Source organism: Taudactylus pleione, unplaced genomic scaffold, assembly GCF_031769625.1.
Source record: "Taudactylus pleione unplaced genomic scaffold, aTauple2 ptg000040l, whole genome shotgun sequence".
Taxonomy (NCBI): domain Eukaryota; kingdom Metazoa; phylum Chordata; class Amphibia; order Anura; family Myobatrachidae; genus Taudactylus; species Taudactylus pleione.
In genome coordinates, this window is record NW_028284442.1 from 7,701,534 (window position 1) to 7,721,599 (window position 20,066).

General features: G+C 45.5%; 1 protein-coding gene across 2 annotated transcripts in view; it reads left to right on the forward strand.

Moving 5' to 3' along the window:
• ACSS3 (acyl-CoA synthetase short chain family member 3) overlaps positions 1–20,066 on the forward strand; it is a 109,759-nt gene that overhangs the window by 19,416 nt on the left and 70,277 nt on the right. For both annotated transcript variants that reach the window (XM_088454378.1, XM_088454379.1), the window contains exon 2: positions 13,397–13,541. In XM_088454378.1, coding sequence (XP_088310504.1) covers positions 13,397–13,541 — 145 coding nt within the window. The remainder of the gene's footprint in view (positions 1–13,396; positions 13,542–20,066) is intronic.

A 20,066-nucleotide genomic window follows, 5' to 3' on the forward strand; every position in this document is an offset into this window, starting at 1 on the left:
ATTCGTACTGCCCAGTCCACTCTGTTGAAGAATCCCTTGGATAGGAAGAGTGAGGTGATTCTTAAATCTATTTGTTTCCTGTCAGGGGTCTCACTGCGTCCTAATTTGGCTAGTACATGGATCATTAAAGCTTTGGACACCTATATGACCCATTTGGTCTCAGGGTTCCAGTCGGATAATCCATTGGAGGATATTTCATTAGCTGATCAGATTACGGAGGCACTGGCCTATATAGGATATGACTTGTTAGATTCTTGTATCAGCTTTGGCGATTTCTGCCAGACGTTCTCTGTGGCTGAGAAACTGGAATGCTGATACTGACTCTAAGCACAGGGAGGCAGTCCCTTTTGAGGGAGGCTTCTTATTTGGTTCTGAGATATGGGAAGTAAGAGCCCTTATCTTCCCGTTTCGTCTTTGAAACCTAAATCTGCCAGATTTTGTTCCTTTCGGAAACAGGATAGGGGAAGATTTAAGGCCTTTTGAGGTTTTTCTAGAATCTCCTGTCAGGGTTACTCTTGAGGTCAGGAAGCCCGTCGTCCTGCCGCCAAAGCAGGACAGTAGGCATGATACCCTGAGGCCCCGGTCCCACCTTCAGATGGTGGGGGCTCTTTTACTCAAGTTTCGGGAGGTTTGGATTCAATCCTGCCCAGATCGTTGGGGGAGCGGAATTGTGTTCAGGGGTTACACTCTGGACTTGAAGAGTCACGTCCCAGATTGTTTTTTTGCCACTCCTCTTCCTCTGGATTGCTGCAGAGGAGATGCTCTTCTCTCGTCAGCTCTGGGGTAATTATTTCAGTTCCTGCACATCAGCAGGGGTTGGGATTTTACTCCCAATCTTTCTCCTTCATCCACAAGGGACAGTGGAGTCAAGACTGCAGGGTGGAGCCGGCACTTTTAAGAATTTAGAAGTGTGATTGGCTCCTCCCCCTCTATGCCCCTCACCTCTTCAGTTTTAAGAAAAGTTCCTCGAGGGAGCTGGTCCCTGGGCACTCTGAGTATAGTTTATTCAAAATAATTTTTTGTTTTCTACATTTCTTCACAGGCAGACAGTTCGCCCCTGTCAGCTTACAATGCTGGAGCTGCCGGAGGGAAACGCCGCTGATTCTTGAGGCACGCGCGCGCCGGGTCCCTGACCATGACTCATATGGGCAGCTTCAGACAGCAGCAGCTCCTACTGAGGAATGCACAGTGAGCAGGGGACCCGTCGCGGCTGGGTCCGGGTCTCCCAAAGGTCTTCCACACAATGACAGAGTAAGTAGTCCAGCTTTCCCCGCTAGCAGGGGAAGCGCTGGTTCTCTACAAGATGCAGCTGTAGGAATAAGCAGGGGACCCATCGCGACTGCATGCAGATCCAGGTCCCCCCCAGTAGTCGGCAGGCAATTAAGTACTTCCAGCCTTCCCCACTAGTAGAGGAAGCGCTTGTTTTCAAATAGCCACGATGAGGACAGCTCCGTATCGGTGGCCATTTTCTGAGGGGGCGGAGCTTCTCCCTGACTGAGAGAGGAAAGAGTGCGTTTACGCTCCCGCGTTCTCTCAGTCACTGACCGCCATTACAGCACAGAAGCTCTGACAGCAGCAGCTCCTTCTGACAGTTTCTACACGATACAGCAGCACTATTCCTGTCTTGCCTACACAGGGGATAGTAAGTTATTGGGGGACTCTCTGGGAGTTTTATTGAGGGTTGTGTGACACTCCTCCCTCTCTATTGCTGTGGCATTTTTCCTCTCTATACATCTCTCTCTGTTTCACTGTGTGTCTGAGTGTAAGGGAATACTGCTATCTGTCACTGTACAAGTATGACAGGCAGAGGTGCTGCCTCTAAGGCTTCCTAGAAATTGTACGCCTGTAAAAAGTGTAATTCTAAATTCACACAGGCTCGTTCAGAAGGGACTCTTTTATGCGAGTCATAGGACTCTGGGGACCCTACTTCCGGGAGGGTCTATCCAGTTCCAGTAACCCTCCCCTCCTTGGTCCACACTAACTGGGGTCATGGTGGATCTTTCTGCAGAACTAGCAGAGTCCTGCAAGGAAGGTAGGCTTCTCGAGAAAGTGCTGAGCCAGCCTGGGCTCAGGCCTTAACTCGTTCTATGGAAAGTTTAGTTCAGGTGGTGGGTTCTGGTTCACAGGTCCAGGCGGTGCAATACTGAAAGTTGGACGAGTCTGAGGACAACTGAGAGTCTCTCGTAGAGGAGGGAGATCTCCTTCAGGATTCAGAGTAAGAGATTCTTCCGGAAGAGGAACCTCAGGAGATGGAGGGTCCTCAGGGGCTAGACACTCTCATTCTTGCGGTACGCCAGTTACTTAAAGTTTCGGATGAGGAGTCCTTGGCTCCGACATCCCTTTTTGCTAAACAGCAAAGATCTGCTCACATTTCCTATCTCACAGGAACTAGATGATCAGTTGGCGGTGGCGTGGAAACATCCAGACAAGAAGTTCCAGATGTCTAAGAGTCTTCTTTCATCCTATCCTTTTCCCACAGATAATAGGCCTGATGGGAATCTCCTCCTCCAGTGGACTTCTCTGTGTCCTGTCTTTCTAGGAAAACTACCCTCCCAGTTTCGGGAGTCATTTCTTTAAAAGAGCTTGCTGACTGTAAGTTGGAAACAACTTTAAAATCCATATACACCATAACGGGGGTTCTCCTTCGTCTGGCCTTGGTAGGATCCTGGGTAAATAAGGCTATTGAACGATGGGCTGAAGAGTTAGCAAGAGGTATGCAATCCTGAACGTCAAGATCAGAACTCCTTACTTTAGCTGAACATTTTATAGAATCAGCCATCTATCTTGGTGAGGCTTCCAGGGATGCAGGTTTAATGGGCTCCCGGATTTCAGCTTCAGCAATCGCTGCTTGCAGGGCTCTTTTGCTCTGCTCCTGGCAGGCTGATGATGAGTCAAAAGAAGGTGGAGGAAGTTATTGCCTTTCATTTGACCCTGAGTTGGATAAGTGGATCTCTCAGACCACTGGAGGTAAATCCAGTTTTCTACCTTCCTCTTCCTTGTCAGCTCCGTCACCACGTAGATCTTTTTCAGAAACTTCCTTTAGCTCCTTTCGGGTCCCCACAAAGTTTTGAGGTTGTGCGAGATGTTCCTCTGTGGCTTCAAGAAGAACAAGATGCAGAGGAAGTGCAGCTGACCCCCTTCTCTGTCAGGATAACCCTGCCGACAAACCTGTGGCATGACAGGCTGCCATGGTAGGAGCTCGTCTTTCTCTGTTCAAGGACGTGTGGCTTCAAACTTGTTCTGAGGCCTGGGTCCGAAATCTAGTTTCACAGGGTTATCGTATAGATCTTGCGATCCATCCTCCTCAAGTAAAGAAAAAGAAAAAAGACGTTAGGCTATTGGGTGCACTCTCGGGTGATCAAGGGCAGGTGCTAGGCTCTAGTGATGTTGATGTTACAATAGCAACATAGTAAAAAATAACTTTTATTAATTTGTATTAAAATAGAAATTTATGCCATAACATTTAAAGTTAAAACAAAGAATATTGTGCATAAAGTAGGAAAAGTGTTAAATAAAATTCCTAATGAGGCCGCTGGGTCAGTAACTTATATTATCAGTATTAATTCTGATTATACGCTGCATAAGATATAAATTTCTGCTCATATATTATATAGCTTCAGCATTGCTGTTCATCAGAGCAGAGCGGATTCACTGTATCATTGATCAGTAGTGACTTTAGTTAACTTGTTGTTACAATATATAGTAACTACTGTAATTGTGTCAATAAAATCTCAACAGTAGTTAGTGTTTTGCTTTGAACAGTCACTTAGATAAAAGTCTGCTTTACTAAATATTAAGTTTGCTGTATATTATTGCAGACACCTCACAGACATATAATATTGCTGCTAAATATAAGCTGTTAAATACCAGCAATAAATCTGGTACAGATGAACACCTTAATACGTTTATATTAAACTATATGTGATTGCTACACTGTGTATATCATCACAATGTGTAGTTGGGTTGTTATTTCCCTAATCCTTTACCTTTACAGGTACAGCTTATAACGACATAAGAATTATTCCTATATCTCTGTTACTGCATAATTGTGGACATGTGACAACTCTTTACTTGGCACTCTTCAATATAAACCTGTTAATTAGCAGCAAGATGTACATTAATAATAAACACGTTGAAATGCCTGCTTCATACAATATTGAATCAGACAGCTATCTATTATGACATTACTAATCCCTGTGGTTCATTTGTATGTGAACGGCAATTGCCGCGGCTCTAATAGCACTCGCTCCCCGAGTCAGGATCAGTGTTCCATGTATTTCAACAGCGAATCTTTATTACAGCATATTAACTAAAATTCAAAATGTCCATGTGACCCAGTGGTCTCAGATGCCTATGCGCATTTCGCCGGATGTCCGGCTTCCTCAGGGCAAGCCGAGTGCTCTGCCTTCCTCAGTTTATAGGAATTAATACTGATAATATAAGTTATTGACCCAGCGGCCTCATTAGGAATTTTATTTAACACTTTTCCTATTTTATGCACAATATTCTTTGCTTTAACTTTAAATGTTATGGCATAAATTTCTATTTTAATACAAACTAATAAAAGTTATTTTTTACTATGTTGCTATTGTAACATCAACATCACTAGAGCCTAGCACCTGCCCTTGATCACCTGAGAGTGCACCCAATAGCCTCACATCTTTTTTCTTTACTTGAGTATATTCAGTGAGCAGGGTAGCACCATTTCCTACATTCCTTTTCCGTTAAAAAACGGCAAGAAAAGGATGATTAATAACTGTTGAATATCTACATAGATAATTAGTAGGTAGGGTGAGATTAAATATAAATGTAAGGATCAGTGCGGATTCTTTCCATACCTTTAAAGATCCATCCTCCTCCTCATTTCTTCACTCCCGGGCTTCCGGCCTCGGAAATGAAGAGACCGATATTACAGCAGGCTATCACAAAGCTCCTAAATTCAGGAGTGACGGTTCCAGTTCCAGGACACCAGCAGAATCACAGCTTCTATTCAAATCTTTTCGTGGTCCCGAAGCCAGAAGGCTCGGTTTGGCCTATTCTGAATCTGAAGTAGTTAAATCCTTACTTGACGTTCTTCAGATTCAAGATGGAATCACAGCGCTCTGTGATAGCAAGCCTGGAACCAGGGGAATTCCTGGTGTCTTTGGATATCAAAGACATTCCCATCTGGGAGTCACATCAAGCATATCTCAGATTTGCCATTCAGGACAAACACTGTCAGTTTCGGGCTCTTCCGTTCAGATTATCCTCTGCCCTCAGGGTATTCATGAAGGTAATGGCCACCATGGTGGCTCTTCTTCAGCTTCAAGGAATAACTATAATCCCGTGTCTGGACGATCTTCTGCTCAAGGCTCCGTCACCTGAGGGGCTTCTTCGGGATGTATCTACCACTTACCACCACCTGCTTCAGCATGGTTGGATTATCAACTTTCCAAAATCGCAGTTCCCTCACAGCGTCTAGTTTCCTGGGCATGATTCTGGACACCACTCTTCAGAAGGTTTTTTTTCCAGAAGACAAGGCTGCAGCAATCCAGGAATTAGTCAGACTCGTCCTTCAGCCTCGGAGAGTCTCCGTGCATCTTTGTATCAGACTTCTCGGCAAGATGGTAGAGGCCTTAGAGTTCGATCATTTTCACTCTCGGACCTTTCAACTGGATCTCTTGTCCCAATAGTCCGGTTCTCATGTCCACATGCACTGTTTAGTGCGGCTGTCTCTGGAGAAGCGGATCTCCCTTCTTTGGTGGCTCCAGTCCAACCATCTCCTAGCTGGGAGGTGATTTGGTCTTTGGGACTGGGTCATTCTGATGACAGACGCCAGTCTCCGAGAAGTGCTTCTGGGTCATCATTACCAGGGCCGTTGGTCGGGTCAGGAGGGCCTCCATCCGATCAATGTCCTAGAACTCAGGGCATTTTACAACGCCCTGCGCAACTCCTTTTCTCTTCTGCGAGGGCTGGCCATTCGAGTTTAGTCACACAACGCAACCACAGTATCTTACATAAATCGACAGGGAGGAACTTGAAGCCGGGGAGCCATGAGGGAAGTATCACGCATTCTCCGTTGGGCAGAAAGGCACGCCGCAGCTCTGTCTGCTGTATTCATGCCAGGTGTTGACAACTGGGAAGCGGATTACCTAATTCGCCAGGATCTTCATCCAAGGGAATGGGCTCTTCATCCTCAGGTTTTCCAAGAGTTGATTCAGTGATGGGGCAGACTCCAGATCGATCTCGTGGTGTCCAGACACAACCATGAGCTCCCTCATTATTGCTCCAGAACCCGGGAAGCACAGGCTCTGGCAGTGGATGCGCTGACAGCTCTGTGGCCATCACAGTTTATCTGTTTCCACCTTTTCCCCTTCTTCCTCAAGTGCTCAAATGCATCAAACAGGAGAGGGTCAAGGTCAGTCTGGTAGCTCCGAACTGGCCTTGCAGGGACTGGTTCAGAGACCTACAAATGCTTCTCACAACAGATCCTTGGTCACTGCCTCTTCATCCGGACCTCCTTCAGCAGGGTCCTTTCCACTACCCCGCCTTACAGAGGTTGCATTTGACGGCATGGCTATTAACACCTTGCTCTTGAAACGGAAGGGTTTTCCATGAGCGGTTATTCCTACCATGCTCCGGGCGAGGAAGCCAGTGACCTCGGCTCATTATTATCGGATTTGGGAGGCCTACGTGGCATGGTGTGAAAGAAGGAGGTTTCATTCCTCATCTTTTCGTTTGGGCCGTCTCTTGGGGTTTCTTAAATCAGGTCTGGATGCGGGCCTTCGCCTGGGATCCTTGAAGGTTCAGGTTTTGGCTCTGTCCATTTTCTTTCAACGAAAATTGCCTTTGTTTCCTGAAGTTCACACCTTTTTGCAGGGAGTCTTGCGCATTCAACCGCCTTTTGTTCCTCCGACAGCCCCCTGGGATCTTAATTTGAGTTTTTTCTTTCCTCCAGTCTTCCATATTTGAACCATTGGAGACTGTTTTGCTGGCCTTGGGCCTTGGTGTCAGCTAGGAGAGTCTCTGAGCTTGGAGCTCTTTCATGCCGCTCTCCCTATATCTGATTTTTCATGAGGATCGGGCAGTACTGCGTACTCGCCATGCATTTTTGCCTAAGGTGGTTTGTTCTTTTTCATATCAACCAACCTATTGAGGTTCCGCTGTTGGAGGGGGACCTTCCTTCCTACATTCCTTGGATGTGGTTCGCGCCCTTAGGATCTACGTGGACCGGACTACTCACTTGCGCAAGTCTGATTCCTTGTTTGTTCTGTACAAAGCTGCCAAACAAGGATGGCCTGGTTCTAAACAAGTTCTGGCATGTTGGATACAGCTGACTGTCCATCAGGCTTATTTAGCGGCATGCCAGTCTCCACCTGCCTCCATCTACGCGCTCTGTCGGGCCATCTTGGGTGGCTGCCCGAGGGATTTCTGTTTCTCAGCTCTGCCTGGCAGCCACTTGGTCGAGGACTCAAACGTTTGCGGTTCTACAGGTTTGACACTTTTGCGGCTTCTGATGCTCTGTTTGGCCATTCAGTTCTGCAGGTATCGCAGCGCTCTCCCTCCTGCGCGGTTAGCTTTGAGACATCCACACAGTCTTGACTCCAGTGTCCCCTGTGGATGAAGGAGAAAACAGGATTTTGGTATATACCATTAAATCTGTTTTTCTAATTCCACAGGGGACACTGGATGCCCTCTCTGCGCCTCTGTTCTGTTTTGTTGTGGCGTGACTGCTGTGTTCTTGTAGATTGTTACTGTTCTTATTGTTCTTCTGATTGTTATAATTCTTTCTCTAGAGGTTCTTCCACTCCGTCTCCTCTTGGCTCTGTTCTATAACTGAAGGGGTGAGAGGCATAGTGGAGGAGGAGCCAGTTCACACTTCTAAATTCTTAAAGTGTCGGCTCCACTCTGCACCCGTGTATACCACACAGTCTTGACTCCAGTGTCCCCTGTGGAATCAGAGAAACAGATTTAATGGTGAGGACCAAAGTCCTGTTTTTTCTTGTTGACAAACCAGACTGATCTTTCCGTCCAATTCTCAGTCTCAAACGGTTAAATCCTTATCTTCATTTGGGAAAGTTGAAGATTGAGTCGGTAAGGTCAGTTATCAACTCTATGGAGGAAGGAGAATATATGGCTTCAATCGACATCAAAGATGCTTACCTGCATATTCCCATATGGAGGGGTCATCATCATCTACTACGATTGGCCATAGGTCAACGGCACTTCCAGTTCTTAGCCCTGCCTTTCACTCTGTCAACAGTGCCCAGAACTTTCACAACGGTGATGGTCCATATGATCTCCCTGTTCAAGGGTCAGGGGATCAATGTTATAGTTTATGTGGACGACTTGTTACTCAGAGCACTTTTGGTAGTCCTTTTGCAGCAACATCTTCCATTAACTATAGACATGCTCCAGACATTTGGATGGATCATCAACTTTCCCCAAGCCAGCCTCTCGCCATCCCAAAGGATGGTATATTTGGGACTTCTTTTCGACACCCAGTGTCAAAGAGTGTTCCTTCTGCAAGGTAAAGTTCAGTATCTCCAATCCAGAGTGAGAACTATTCTACAGTTGTCACAGGTTTCTATTCTCGGGGCCATGCAGCTGTTAGGGAAGATGGTGGCTTCATTCGAGACGGTGCCATTTGCCAAGTTTCATGCCCGACCTCTTCAAAACCAACTGCTTTTTCATTGGTTTAAATCAGATCCTCGTCTGGACAGGCAGATGTTCAGACTGTCACTGCAGGCTCATCAGTCGCTTCAATGGTGGCTTCAGGATTCAAACCTGGTCCGGGGATCTCAATGGTCAATTTGGAACTGGGTGACTGTCACCACAGATGCCAGCTTAACAGGATGGGGTGCAGTGGTCTGGGGCAATCATCTAAACAGTTTTTGGTTCCCTCTGAAATCCATTCTGCCTATCAACATTCTGGAGTTAAGGGCGATTCGTTATGCTTTGATACAAGCCCTATCCTATCTACAGAATCATCTGGTGCTTGTCCAGTCAGACAATACCACGGCGGTAGCTTACTTAAACAAGCAGGGTGGCATACGCAGCTGGGGAAGTCTCTCATATCCTTCATTGGGCATATGTATGGACTCCAACAATCTCAGCAGTTCACATTCCAGGTGTCGACAACTGGGAAGCCGACTTCCTAAGTTGTCACAAGGCGCATCCAGGAGAATGGGAGCTGCACCAGGAGGTGTTTGTGGAACTAGTGTCCAGGTGGGGATCTCCAGACAGCGATATCATGGCTTCATGTCTCAACAAAAAGCTTCCACGTTGCGGCTCTCAGTCTCAAGATCCTCAGGCAGTTTTGGTAGATGCCTTGACAGCTTCCTGGACGTTCCATCTGGGGTATATATTCCTGCCCCTTAAATTGCTTCCATGGGTAGTTCAGTGTCTTCGACAAGCAGAGCTCGGCCGTTCATTCTTATTGCCCCAGACTGGCCTTTTCGTCATTGGTACCCCATTCGTCGGAACATGTTGGTCAGAGATCCGTATTATCTACCTCTGCAGCCGGATCTTCTTCCTCAAGGGCCATTTCGTCACCCCGATTTGCATCAGTTGGCTTTGACGGCTTGGTACTTGAATCCAAGAGCTTAAAGGGTTTTCCCAGGCTGTAGTTGAGACTATGATCCAAGCTCGTAAACCAGTTACTTCCCGGATTTATCATTGTGTTTGGAAAATTATATATAGCCTGGTGTGACCATCATAAGTTGAAACCAAGAGTTTTTAGGGTTTCGACCTCCTCCTGTCCTCTCTTAAGGGCCAGGTTTCAGCTTTATCTGTCCTTTCCAAAAGAAGTTGGCTACCATTCCGGAAGTACAAACTTTCTTTCAGGGTGTTATTCGTATTCAACCACCTTACGTCCAACCGGTCCCCCCCGGGACTTAAAATTTAGTGTTAGAAGCATTACAGAGGGCTCCTTTTGAGCCACTTGAGTCTGTAGAGTTGCGTTACCTCCTGAAAGTTGTGTTTTCTTTTGGCCATTGCCTCGGCTAGAAAAGTATCTGAATTAGCTGCTCTCTCATGTAATCCTCCACTTATCATATTTCATGCATACCGGGTGGTTCTACATACAAAATTTTCTTTTATCCCGAAGGTGGTTTCTGCTTTTCACATTAACCAGGACATTGTTCTTCCAGCGTTCAGACAGACTTTGGCTGCTGATGAGGGTTCAGTCCTGGCATTTCTGGATGTTGTTCGTGCTTTACTCATTTATTTGGACCGTACTTTATCTTTGAGTCCTACAGATTCTTTATTGGTGTTGTTTGAAGCACCAAAACTAGGCTGGTCAGCTTTCAAAGGTTCCATTGCTAGTGCTGGGTATGGATTAGGGCCCTCATTCAGACCCGCCCGCAAGCGGGTTGATGGTGATGGCCTGCGCACGCGCAGCGCTCGCAGTGGGCATGCGCAAGCCCCGGAGCGAGTGACAAATTCACTCGCTACGGGGCTCACTACAAACTGGGCGGCTGTCGATGTTGATCGACAGCTCGCCCCGTTGTGTAGGTGGGGTGGGGGGGTGGCCGGACAAACGGAGGGGTACCTGAAGGAACGCCTGCCATTTGTAGGCGGCCCTACTGACATCACCAGTGATGTCAGTAGGGAGCTTCCTGCTCTGTTAGAACAGGAAGCTACCTGGGGCTTGTGGTAGACGAGACCCTACCGCAAGGGTCTCGTCGCAAGCCCCGATGGTCTTGACCATCGCTACCATCACCTGGTCACTCACTAAACTGTGTGTGGTCACCCACAGCTTAGCGAGTGGCCAGGAGGCCGGCTTTCTAAAAAAAAATGCCGCCCTCATTCAGAGCGAGCGATTGCTTTTTGCAAGCGGCTCTGAATGAGGGCCTAGGTCCAGTGGTTTAGTACTAGGAATAGTGCTGGGTATGAAGGGTTTAGTGCAGCGTGGAAGTTATATAGTGCTGTGTTTTTAGGGGACAGTGAAGTAGTGTTGGGTGTGGAGGGTTCAATGATTTACAATAGTGATGTAGTTTTGGGTGTGGTGCAGTACATAGGGGCTCTGCATACAGACATGGGGTGAGGCCTATGACATCTCTGTAGCTGCATACATAACACATGTACAAAGGGTGATACACAGTGGAAGTCTCTTTGTCACAAATCACTATCATCCGTAGTGGAGGAAACTATGACCCTTCTCATAGTCCATAAGAAGCTACCCGAGTGCAGCTCTGCCTCTGGGATGTCATGCAGCGTGTTCGACGGAAGGGACAGATGAGGAAGTGGTGGCCGGAGCCCGTTCTTCAACAGTGAGGCTATGCGACTGCAAGAAGGAAGCTCTGGGTACTTGGCACAGCTGCAGGTAGTGACAGCATTCTGCCTGGAATCTCTTATTTTATGGTGACAGGCTGGAAGAACATAAGGGTGATAATATGCAGAGGAATGGAGGCGGTAACCCTGGCTTTAGGCAAGGGTTGGACCTGAAGAGTTTGCTTTTTTTATCTCTAGTTACAGCAAACAAAGAAAAACCTACTAAAATGGCCACATAAATGCTTATTTATTTTAGATTTGAAATTGCTAGAACGTAAACTAAAGGCCAAACTGTGCATTTAAAAAAAACCCCACCAAAAAGTATTTGTGATGCTTTGCTTTGACCTCAGTCCACCATTTAAAATGGATTCTACACATAGATTTATGTAATAAAATCTGCACTTGAAAATTAGTTTCTTTTATTGTCGTTTATATGGTCTTGAATTAATTGTTTAAATGTGCATAGCCCAATAGTGCTTACAGTTTGCAAACTCAACCTCCTACTGCATCAAATACTGTAAAGGGACTCCTGAGTTAATTTTAACCAGGATGGAGTAGATGTAAGCTTAACACTTTTTGTAGTTTATAGGTCTTCATAATATCCTGGAGACATGATGAGGAAGCAGTAGCGTAGCCAGGTTTTGAAGTGAAGGAAAGCAAGGGAAAAATAGGTGCTGGGGGTAGAGGGGGGGGGGAGGGCTTGTGGACATGCCCTACAGAGCCATTTCATTGCTGCATGCAGAGAAGACACCTACCTCTGCTGGGGCCTACCACACTAAAATGCCCTTAGGTTGCATTATGCCACAATTTAGTGCCCCCAATAATTCACAATATGCCACACTGTGATGCTCCAAGAAATTCACATAATGCATTACCTCCATGAGGTTACATTATGCCACATTGTAGTTGCCACACTGTAGTGCCCCAGTAGGTCAGATTATGACACAATTTAGTGCCCTCAGAAATTAACATTATTCCACATTGTAGTGCCGTCCTCCAGTAGCATGTGACATTTTTGATAGACTCTTATCAGCCATTTTATATAAAAAATAAATTTGCAGCCAGCAACAAAAGCAGCTATCCACAAGCAAGTTGGCTGTGTAATTCCTTCAGCAGCTTGCGGTACTTGCTGAGGTGCGTTCCGGAGTCCGCCCATAATGGGCAAGACTGTAACAGCACTGGCAGGCAGGCCACGTAGGCATCTCCATCCTCTGCATGACGTGCTGTGCCTCTTGGCTGGAGCATTGGTGGGCATTAGAGGAAGGAGGAGCGGAATCAGGGTTGGACTGGCCCACACTTATATGAGTAAATCCCCTGTGGGCCCCACCCCTTCCTCCTTTAGGGGTCAGCTACTTGGTTGAGCAGGATCATGGATGAACTTGGGAGCTTGGTTTGTTGCTATGGAAACTACAAGACCTGCTAGTCAAAATGGGTGGTCCTGACACACTCCTGTCCCCTCCTTTATAAATGGGCCCTTTTTTTGCTTGTCCTCTCTAATGGCTGGCCATCCCTCTGTGGTGGTTAGCCACACCCCCTCAGGTTGTTGGCCACCCTTTAAGCTTGGAACCTTACCACTGGGCATTCGTTCTCCCTGATCCCCCCCCTGGCTTCACCACTGTGTAGACGATGTGGGCATTTCACTTTCCCTCCACCATCACTAGGCTGGTTGTTCACTTCATATAAAATAGTTTTGCATTGCAAGAAATAATTCTATAGTTTTGACTTAATTCATTATAGTGTGTGTTTATGTAAAATATTAAATAGACAAACTAATTATAGGGCTTTGCTTCTTAATAACGATTTCCAGTTTGAGGCAACAATTGAAGATCTCATTTAGACAATATTGTTCAATATCTTACTTGCTCACTTTCTGGCTGCCTCCGCTGGGAAGTGGGCAGCGCTGGGCGGATGCGGGCAGCTCCGGGAGACTTGATTATTCTTTTCGGACGGACGGAATCACCACCTGAGATTCAGGAGCCTCCTGGACATTCTAGAAAAGCAGGATACATTTGGCTAATATAAACAAGGTTGTTGTGAAAAAAAGTTTCAATTTAAATCTGTCAGCTATTGCCTCGGATTGACATATACATGTTTTATTCTTTTATCACTGAATATAGAAAACCTGTAATCTGTTCTATTGTAGGTTTACTGGTGGAGAACTTAATGTTTGTTACAATGCTCTTGATCGTCACATAGAAAATGGACGAGGAGATGACGTTGCTGTTATCCACGACAGTCCTGTTACGGACACTAAGCAGACTATTACTTACAAAGAGATTTATGAACAGGTAGAGTGTTTGTGTGTGTTTACAGTGTAAGTCGAGCAATACTTGTGATTGGGAGATTGTAAATTTGTGTTACTATTTTAGCCATTTATAGTGTCCCTTTGTGAACTGCATTGACGTTTTCCTATACAAATTTTTCTTCCAGCTTGTTTAGACTTTATAAATCCATTATCCGTCAAGCTAGCCACAAGTTAATAATGTGTTTTAGTCATGGTAGTGGGATCATACCGACAATCTGGATCCTGGTGGTCAGAATCCCGGCGCCGGGATACCGACAGGGTTAACATACCGACACTTGTTGGTCGGTATGCGTAACCCTAAGCCCTAAACCTAATCCTCCCCCCCACCCCGCTACTTACCTTCGGCATCCTGGCGGTCAGGATGCTGGTGCCGGGATTCTGACACCGGTAACGTAAACATCAGCATCTTGACCGCTGGGATGACTAACTCATCCCATGATAGCACTGTAGTAACTGGTAGACTTCAGTACCAGTTACTACAGTGTATACACATATCTCACAAATTTACCTTTTTCTAGAAGGACTGTTCCTGCATGGCTGCCATTGTGGCTCCTCTTCTGACCCCTCGGCCCGGTGGACAGAAAGCTGTAGCATGGAGCCATGGTGCCTAGAGCAAGTGTATGCTATGAGCCCTCCCAATAATGAATGGTGTCACATGCCCCATAGACCTAGCTAGATGCCACCAAACCTCCCCCGTGCCCCTTAGATGCCCCTCTTATCTCCTCACATGCTGTCAGACCTCACCACATGATCTTTGCATGCTAATCAGACCACCCCATTTGCCATCAAATGTCACCAGTAAACCTAGTGTTCTGTAAAATATCTCCTGTTGATTTGTGTTCCCTTAAATGTTGTTTTCTTATTGTATTTCTCAATTTATAATTACTTTCTCCTCTCTATCCCCTCATTCTGCATTTTTAAATAATTTTGCTGCTGTTTTCTGTCAAAACCTTTTTGCTCCTTATACTTGGCCCTCACTCCTCTCACATGTGAGGTTTCACTATCTGTTCCACTTGCTTTGTGTGCGCTCCTCTGGTTGTTGCTGAGCTCAATTCACCTCTATTCTTCTGCTCACGCTTCCTATGCTCAAACATTTTGATCTTGCTTTCCCCTTGCCTCCAGGCCAGACAATTGCCTATCTCCTGCTAATCAAGTTACAGTCCCCCATTTCCAGTTCCATGGTTGTTAATTCAGCCGCACTGCTGCATTTATGAAGCTCTGCATCCACTAATGGGTACATCAAACAGCCCCCCATTTGCAGACTGTCTTTCAACGGGTCAGGACCCCCTTCTCCCGACTCCCCCAAAAAAAGAACCGTTCCTCAATCCTTACCTACTTCTGAGGCACTAATGTCCTTAATCTTGAATCATAGTCACACGGAAGTAGAAGCAGCTCACATTGGAATCAGCTCACATTGGAATCATCAGCGCCAGCAGATGCCCCCTAACATTGTACCCCCTGTAGCCCCCTCATGGTGGACTGTGGATCTGTAATTTGTCCCTCTTTGGGAAACAATGCACAGCTTTTAACTTATGAGACAATATATATTTTTATAAACAATATTAATGTGTTCCTGTCATACAGTTTTGAATAGCCTAACATTAACCGTAAAGCCTAATTGCAATGTAAAGATATTAGTACAAATATTTTTGAAGTTACCTATTATAAAGCTGTGCCTCTGTCCTTCTTTTTTTTTTCTTTTAAATTTACTGCTTTAATGCCTGCTTAGATATTATTTACTTAGATATTATTTAAATTAGCTGTTAGTGTAAGTTGATGATCCTGTGACTAATTCATAAAACCTGGCAGACTTCTTACAGTTTGAAAAAATTCTCAGTAATGCAGCTGAAATGCATCAGCAGCAGAAATGCTTTTCTAAATGAAACTAGTCTTGTTAACTATGATGAAAGGCAGTGTATTAAGTGCCACAGCCAACGACTGACATTTCCCCTACTCTCTGGGGAGGAATGCAGATATCTTGCCATACACTGTGAGATATCATTTTGAATGCGAATATAATTGCAGTAGACCAGCACTTTGCCCATATAAAGCTGTTCGGTGCTCTCCAACAGGTAACAACAGAGTCAGATGCTGGAAAATAAAATTAACATTTCAGAAATAAATATATATACACTACCGTTCAAAAGTTTGGGGTCACCCAGACAATTTCGTGTTTTACATGAAAACTGACTTTTATTTATCAAATGAGTTGCAAAATGAATAGAACATATAGTCAAGACATTTGCAAGGTTAGAAATAATGATTTTTATTTGAAATAATAATTTTGTCCTTCAAACTTTGCTTTCGTCAAAGAATGCTCCTTTTGCAGCAATTACAGCATTGCAGACCTTTGGCATTCTAGCTGTTAATTTGTTGAGGTAATCTGAAGAAATTTCACCCCACGGTTCCTGAAGCTCCTCCCACAAGTTGGATTGGCTTGATGGGCACTTTTTGCGTACCATACGGTCAAGCTGCTCCCACAACTGCTCAATGGGGTTGAGATCTGGTGACTGCGCAGGCCAGTCCATTACAAATAGAATACCAGCTACCTGCTTGCATAATTTGGAGGTGTGCTTTGGGTCATTGTCCTGTTGGAGGTGGAAATTGGCTCCAATCACGCGCTGTCCACAGGGTATGGCATGCATTGCAAAATGGAGTGATAGCCTTCTTTATTCAAAATCCCTTTTACCTTGTACAAATCTCCCACTTTACCAGCACCAAAGCAGTCCCAGACCATCACATTACCTCCACCATGCTTGACAGATGGCGTCAGGCACTCTTCCAGCATCTTTTCACTTGTTCTGCGTCTCACAAATGTTCTTCTGTGTGATCCAAACACCTCAAACTTCGTCTGTCCATAACACTTTTTTCCAATCTTCCTCTGTCCAATGTCTGTGTTCTTTTGCCCATATTAATCTTTTCCTTTTATTGGCCAATCTCCGATATGGCTTTTTCTTTGCCACTCTGCCTAGAAGGCCAGCATCCCGGAGTCGCCTCTTCACTGTAGACGTTGACACTGGCGTTTTGCGGGTACCATTTAATGAAGCTGCCAGTTAAGGACTTGTGAGGCGTCTATTTCTCAAACTAGAGACTCTACTGTACTTGTCTTCTTGCACAGTTGTGCATCGGGGCCTCCCACTTCTCTTTCTACTCTGGTTAGAGCCTGTTTGTGCTGTTCTCTGAAGGGAGTACACACCATTATAGGAAATGTTCAGTTTCATGGCAATTTCTCGTATTGAATAGCCTTCATTTCTAAGAACAAGAATAGACTGTCGAGTTTCACATGAAAGTTCTTTTTCTGGCCATTTGGAGAGTATAATCGAACCCACAAATGTGATGCTCCAGATACTCAACTAGCTCAAAGGAAGACCAGTTTCATAGCTTCTCTAATGAGCAAACCCGTTTTCAGCTGTGCTAACATAATTGCACAAGGATTTTCTAATCATCCATTAGTCTTCTAACGCGCTTAGCAAACAAAATGTACCATTAGAACACTGGAGTGATGGTTGCTGGAAATGGGCCTCTATACACCTATGTAGATATTCCTTTAAAAAAAACAGACGTTTGCAGCTAGTATAGTCATTTACCACATTAACAATGTATAGAGTGTATTTCTGATTAATTTAATGTTATCTTCATTGAAAAAAAAACCTGTGCTTTTCTTTCAAAACTAAGGACATTTCTAAGTGACCCCAAACTTTTGAACGGTAGTGTGTGTATGTGTGTGTGTGTATATATATATGTGTGTGTGTGTGTGTGTGTATATAATATATATATATATATATATGTGTGTGTAAATAACACTTACCTTATAGCATTCGCTGGTGCCCCCTCTCCTGTTCTTGAGGGTCCGTCCAGGACATGCAGCTGCCACATTGGGGTCTCCAAAAGTAACTGAGGCAACGGCTCCCAGTCAGGTGATATGATTGCAGCATCCTACTGTGCTACCGTGCTGTTCCAAGCCCTCACCAGATCTAATCACCAATCAGATTCTAGCTATTTTCTTCTAGAAGGTGCTATTTAAATGTTAAGTAGAATCCGATTGGTTGCTATGAGTAACTTCTCCACTTCTAAAAACTCTCACTTTAATGGTGCATACACACGATCAGATTTTTTCTTCAGATATGGACGATAACGATTTAAAAATCGTTCAGTCGTTCATATCTGAAGGAAAATCGTTCATATCTGACATGCCTGAACGATGGACGATCAACGATGCGCGTTCCCGTTTGTCAGATAACGATATCTGACATCTGATGGGTTTGCAGTCAGACTTGGACGATTCCATTCATTTTAATGCAGTCAAAAATCGTTCAATCGTTCAAATCGTTCAAATCGTTCAAAACTTTGGTCAAATCGTTCAGATCGTTTAATCGTTCAATCGTTCATCTGACAAGTCTGACAAATCTGACCGTGTGTACGCTCCATAAGTGTTGGGGCAAGTGCCTAACCCTAACCGTCCCTTCCAGTGCCTGTGCCTAACCCTAACAAAAAAAGTTGTTGACCATTTTTGTGTCGACCTTTTGTCCCCATCGACCTATTGCCTGTCTAACATCTGTTGTCTATGTAGACAATGTCGACCTTTTTAGGGGGCAGTTCAATTGTGGCACGCACCCCCTGCTGGGCTAAACCCATCTAAAGAGGAAGTTAGGGCGCTCAATTTACAAGACTTTAGACACATTTTTTTTCGCACCTCCTGAGGCAGCGAGAAAAAATTTAACTGCCGCGGCTAATGGGAGTTTATCGAGGAAACAATAGACAGCCAGTGGGGGGCGTGCCACAATTGAATTGCCCCCTTGATGTCTATTGACTGGAACGCGCCCGGATAGTGGCTGTATAATAAGGCAGTTCAGTGTGAGAAAGCTCCTCAAGGCTCTTTGATAGGTTTCTCCCCTCCAACAGGGGTTTTATCAAAAGGCAGTGTTTAGCTGGATAATAAGTAATATTAAGGCAAAGGGAAATTCTACAAGCACTCACTGTTAATAAAAGTTAAGATTATTTATAGATCCAGTGATAAAACCACGTCACATTACTACGGGATGCAGTCAGATTACCGCCGGCCGTCGCAATCCTGACAATGGAAGCACGACCCGGGACTAAAGATAGGCGTCGAGATTTTGTCGCCTATCTGTAGCCCCACACCGAAATCCTGACAACCGGCATCCCGAATGAAAATAAGCGGGGTTTTGTAGCGGTTGGCCGTGTGTGTGTGTGTGTGTGTGGCTGGGTTAGGGCTAGGCACCGCTAGGGGAGGTTTGAGGGGGAGGGGGGGGGGGGACAGGGGAGGGTTAGTGATCCCAGTCGGGATGTAGATCATTCAGGCTTCCGGCGTCGTTATTTCATCCGGCGGCTGAGCTGCCCGCACTACATAAGGATTCCATTACTACATATGGCTTTACCAATGAATAAGTAATAAATCTTAACTTTTACACATGTTGAGTGTTCATGGATTTATTTATTATTCTAACCTCTGTACGTTGGGGATTCCAAGGTATAGAGGTCCAATTTCAGCTTCCCCTACACTGGCTTGGTATGGTATGCTCCACGTGCAGAGCTCACTCTCATGTCTTCCCAGACTGAATAGTAAGCTGGCGGGATCACAGGTTTTTATCTGTATCCTCCTATCCATCCAAGGGAATGGGGCATATTGTTTCCTAGCAGCCAGTTGCTGAGAACTGTCAGGACCCACAGCTACTACCCACAGCTGCCGGAGAGAAAAAAAAAAAACACCTACAAACCCAGCGAGCAGCCAGCGGCCGCGAGCGGGTCTGAATCAGGGCCTCTGTCCTCTTTTCTATTTGAAAGGTTTTATATAAATAACTAGCTTCCCGTCCTGGCTTCGTTTGGGAGCAATTTAATCTCTACACAGCCCCCTGCATCTCCTAACAACCTACACCAGGGGTGTCAAACTCAGGCAATCCAGCTGCAGTAGATCTACACCTCCCAGCATACCCTGCCACAGTTTTAGCATGCCCTAATAGCAAAACTGTGGCAGTGCATGCTGGGATGTGTAGTTCCACTGCAGCTGGTTCGCCCGAGTTTGACACCACTGACCTACACCATGCCACCACAATCCCCTGCTTCTCACTCCTTCCCCCTGCATCTCACCAGTGTCACCACAACCCCCACTGCTGCTGCCCTGTGCACCCCTCCCCAGCTGCTGGACATGGTGATTAGCAATGTTCTCTATGCACAATGTACTCTGTATTTCCTGGGCTTCCTGTTGAACTTTCTCGCCGTGGTGCTCCTGTCCAAGAACAGTGCTGACTACCATGGGAGGTGCCTCCTGTTCACAGAGGGCTTTTGGCTGAGCGGGAGAGGGATCACTTCACGATGAAGAGTAGTGGCTGGAGTCCGTCTGCAAGTTCAGCGTTTGAATGGACTTTGGAATCCAGTGTTTACTAACCATCAATATTTTTGTTCTGATGGTAGTGTTTTTACCATATGATGGTGGCGGTCCGATATTGCCACCATTGAATGGAAATCATTCAATGGAGTTCCGATGGTT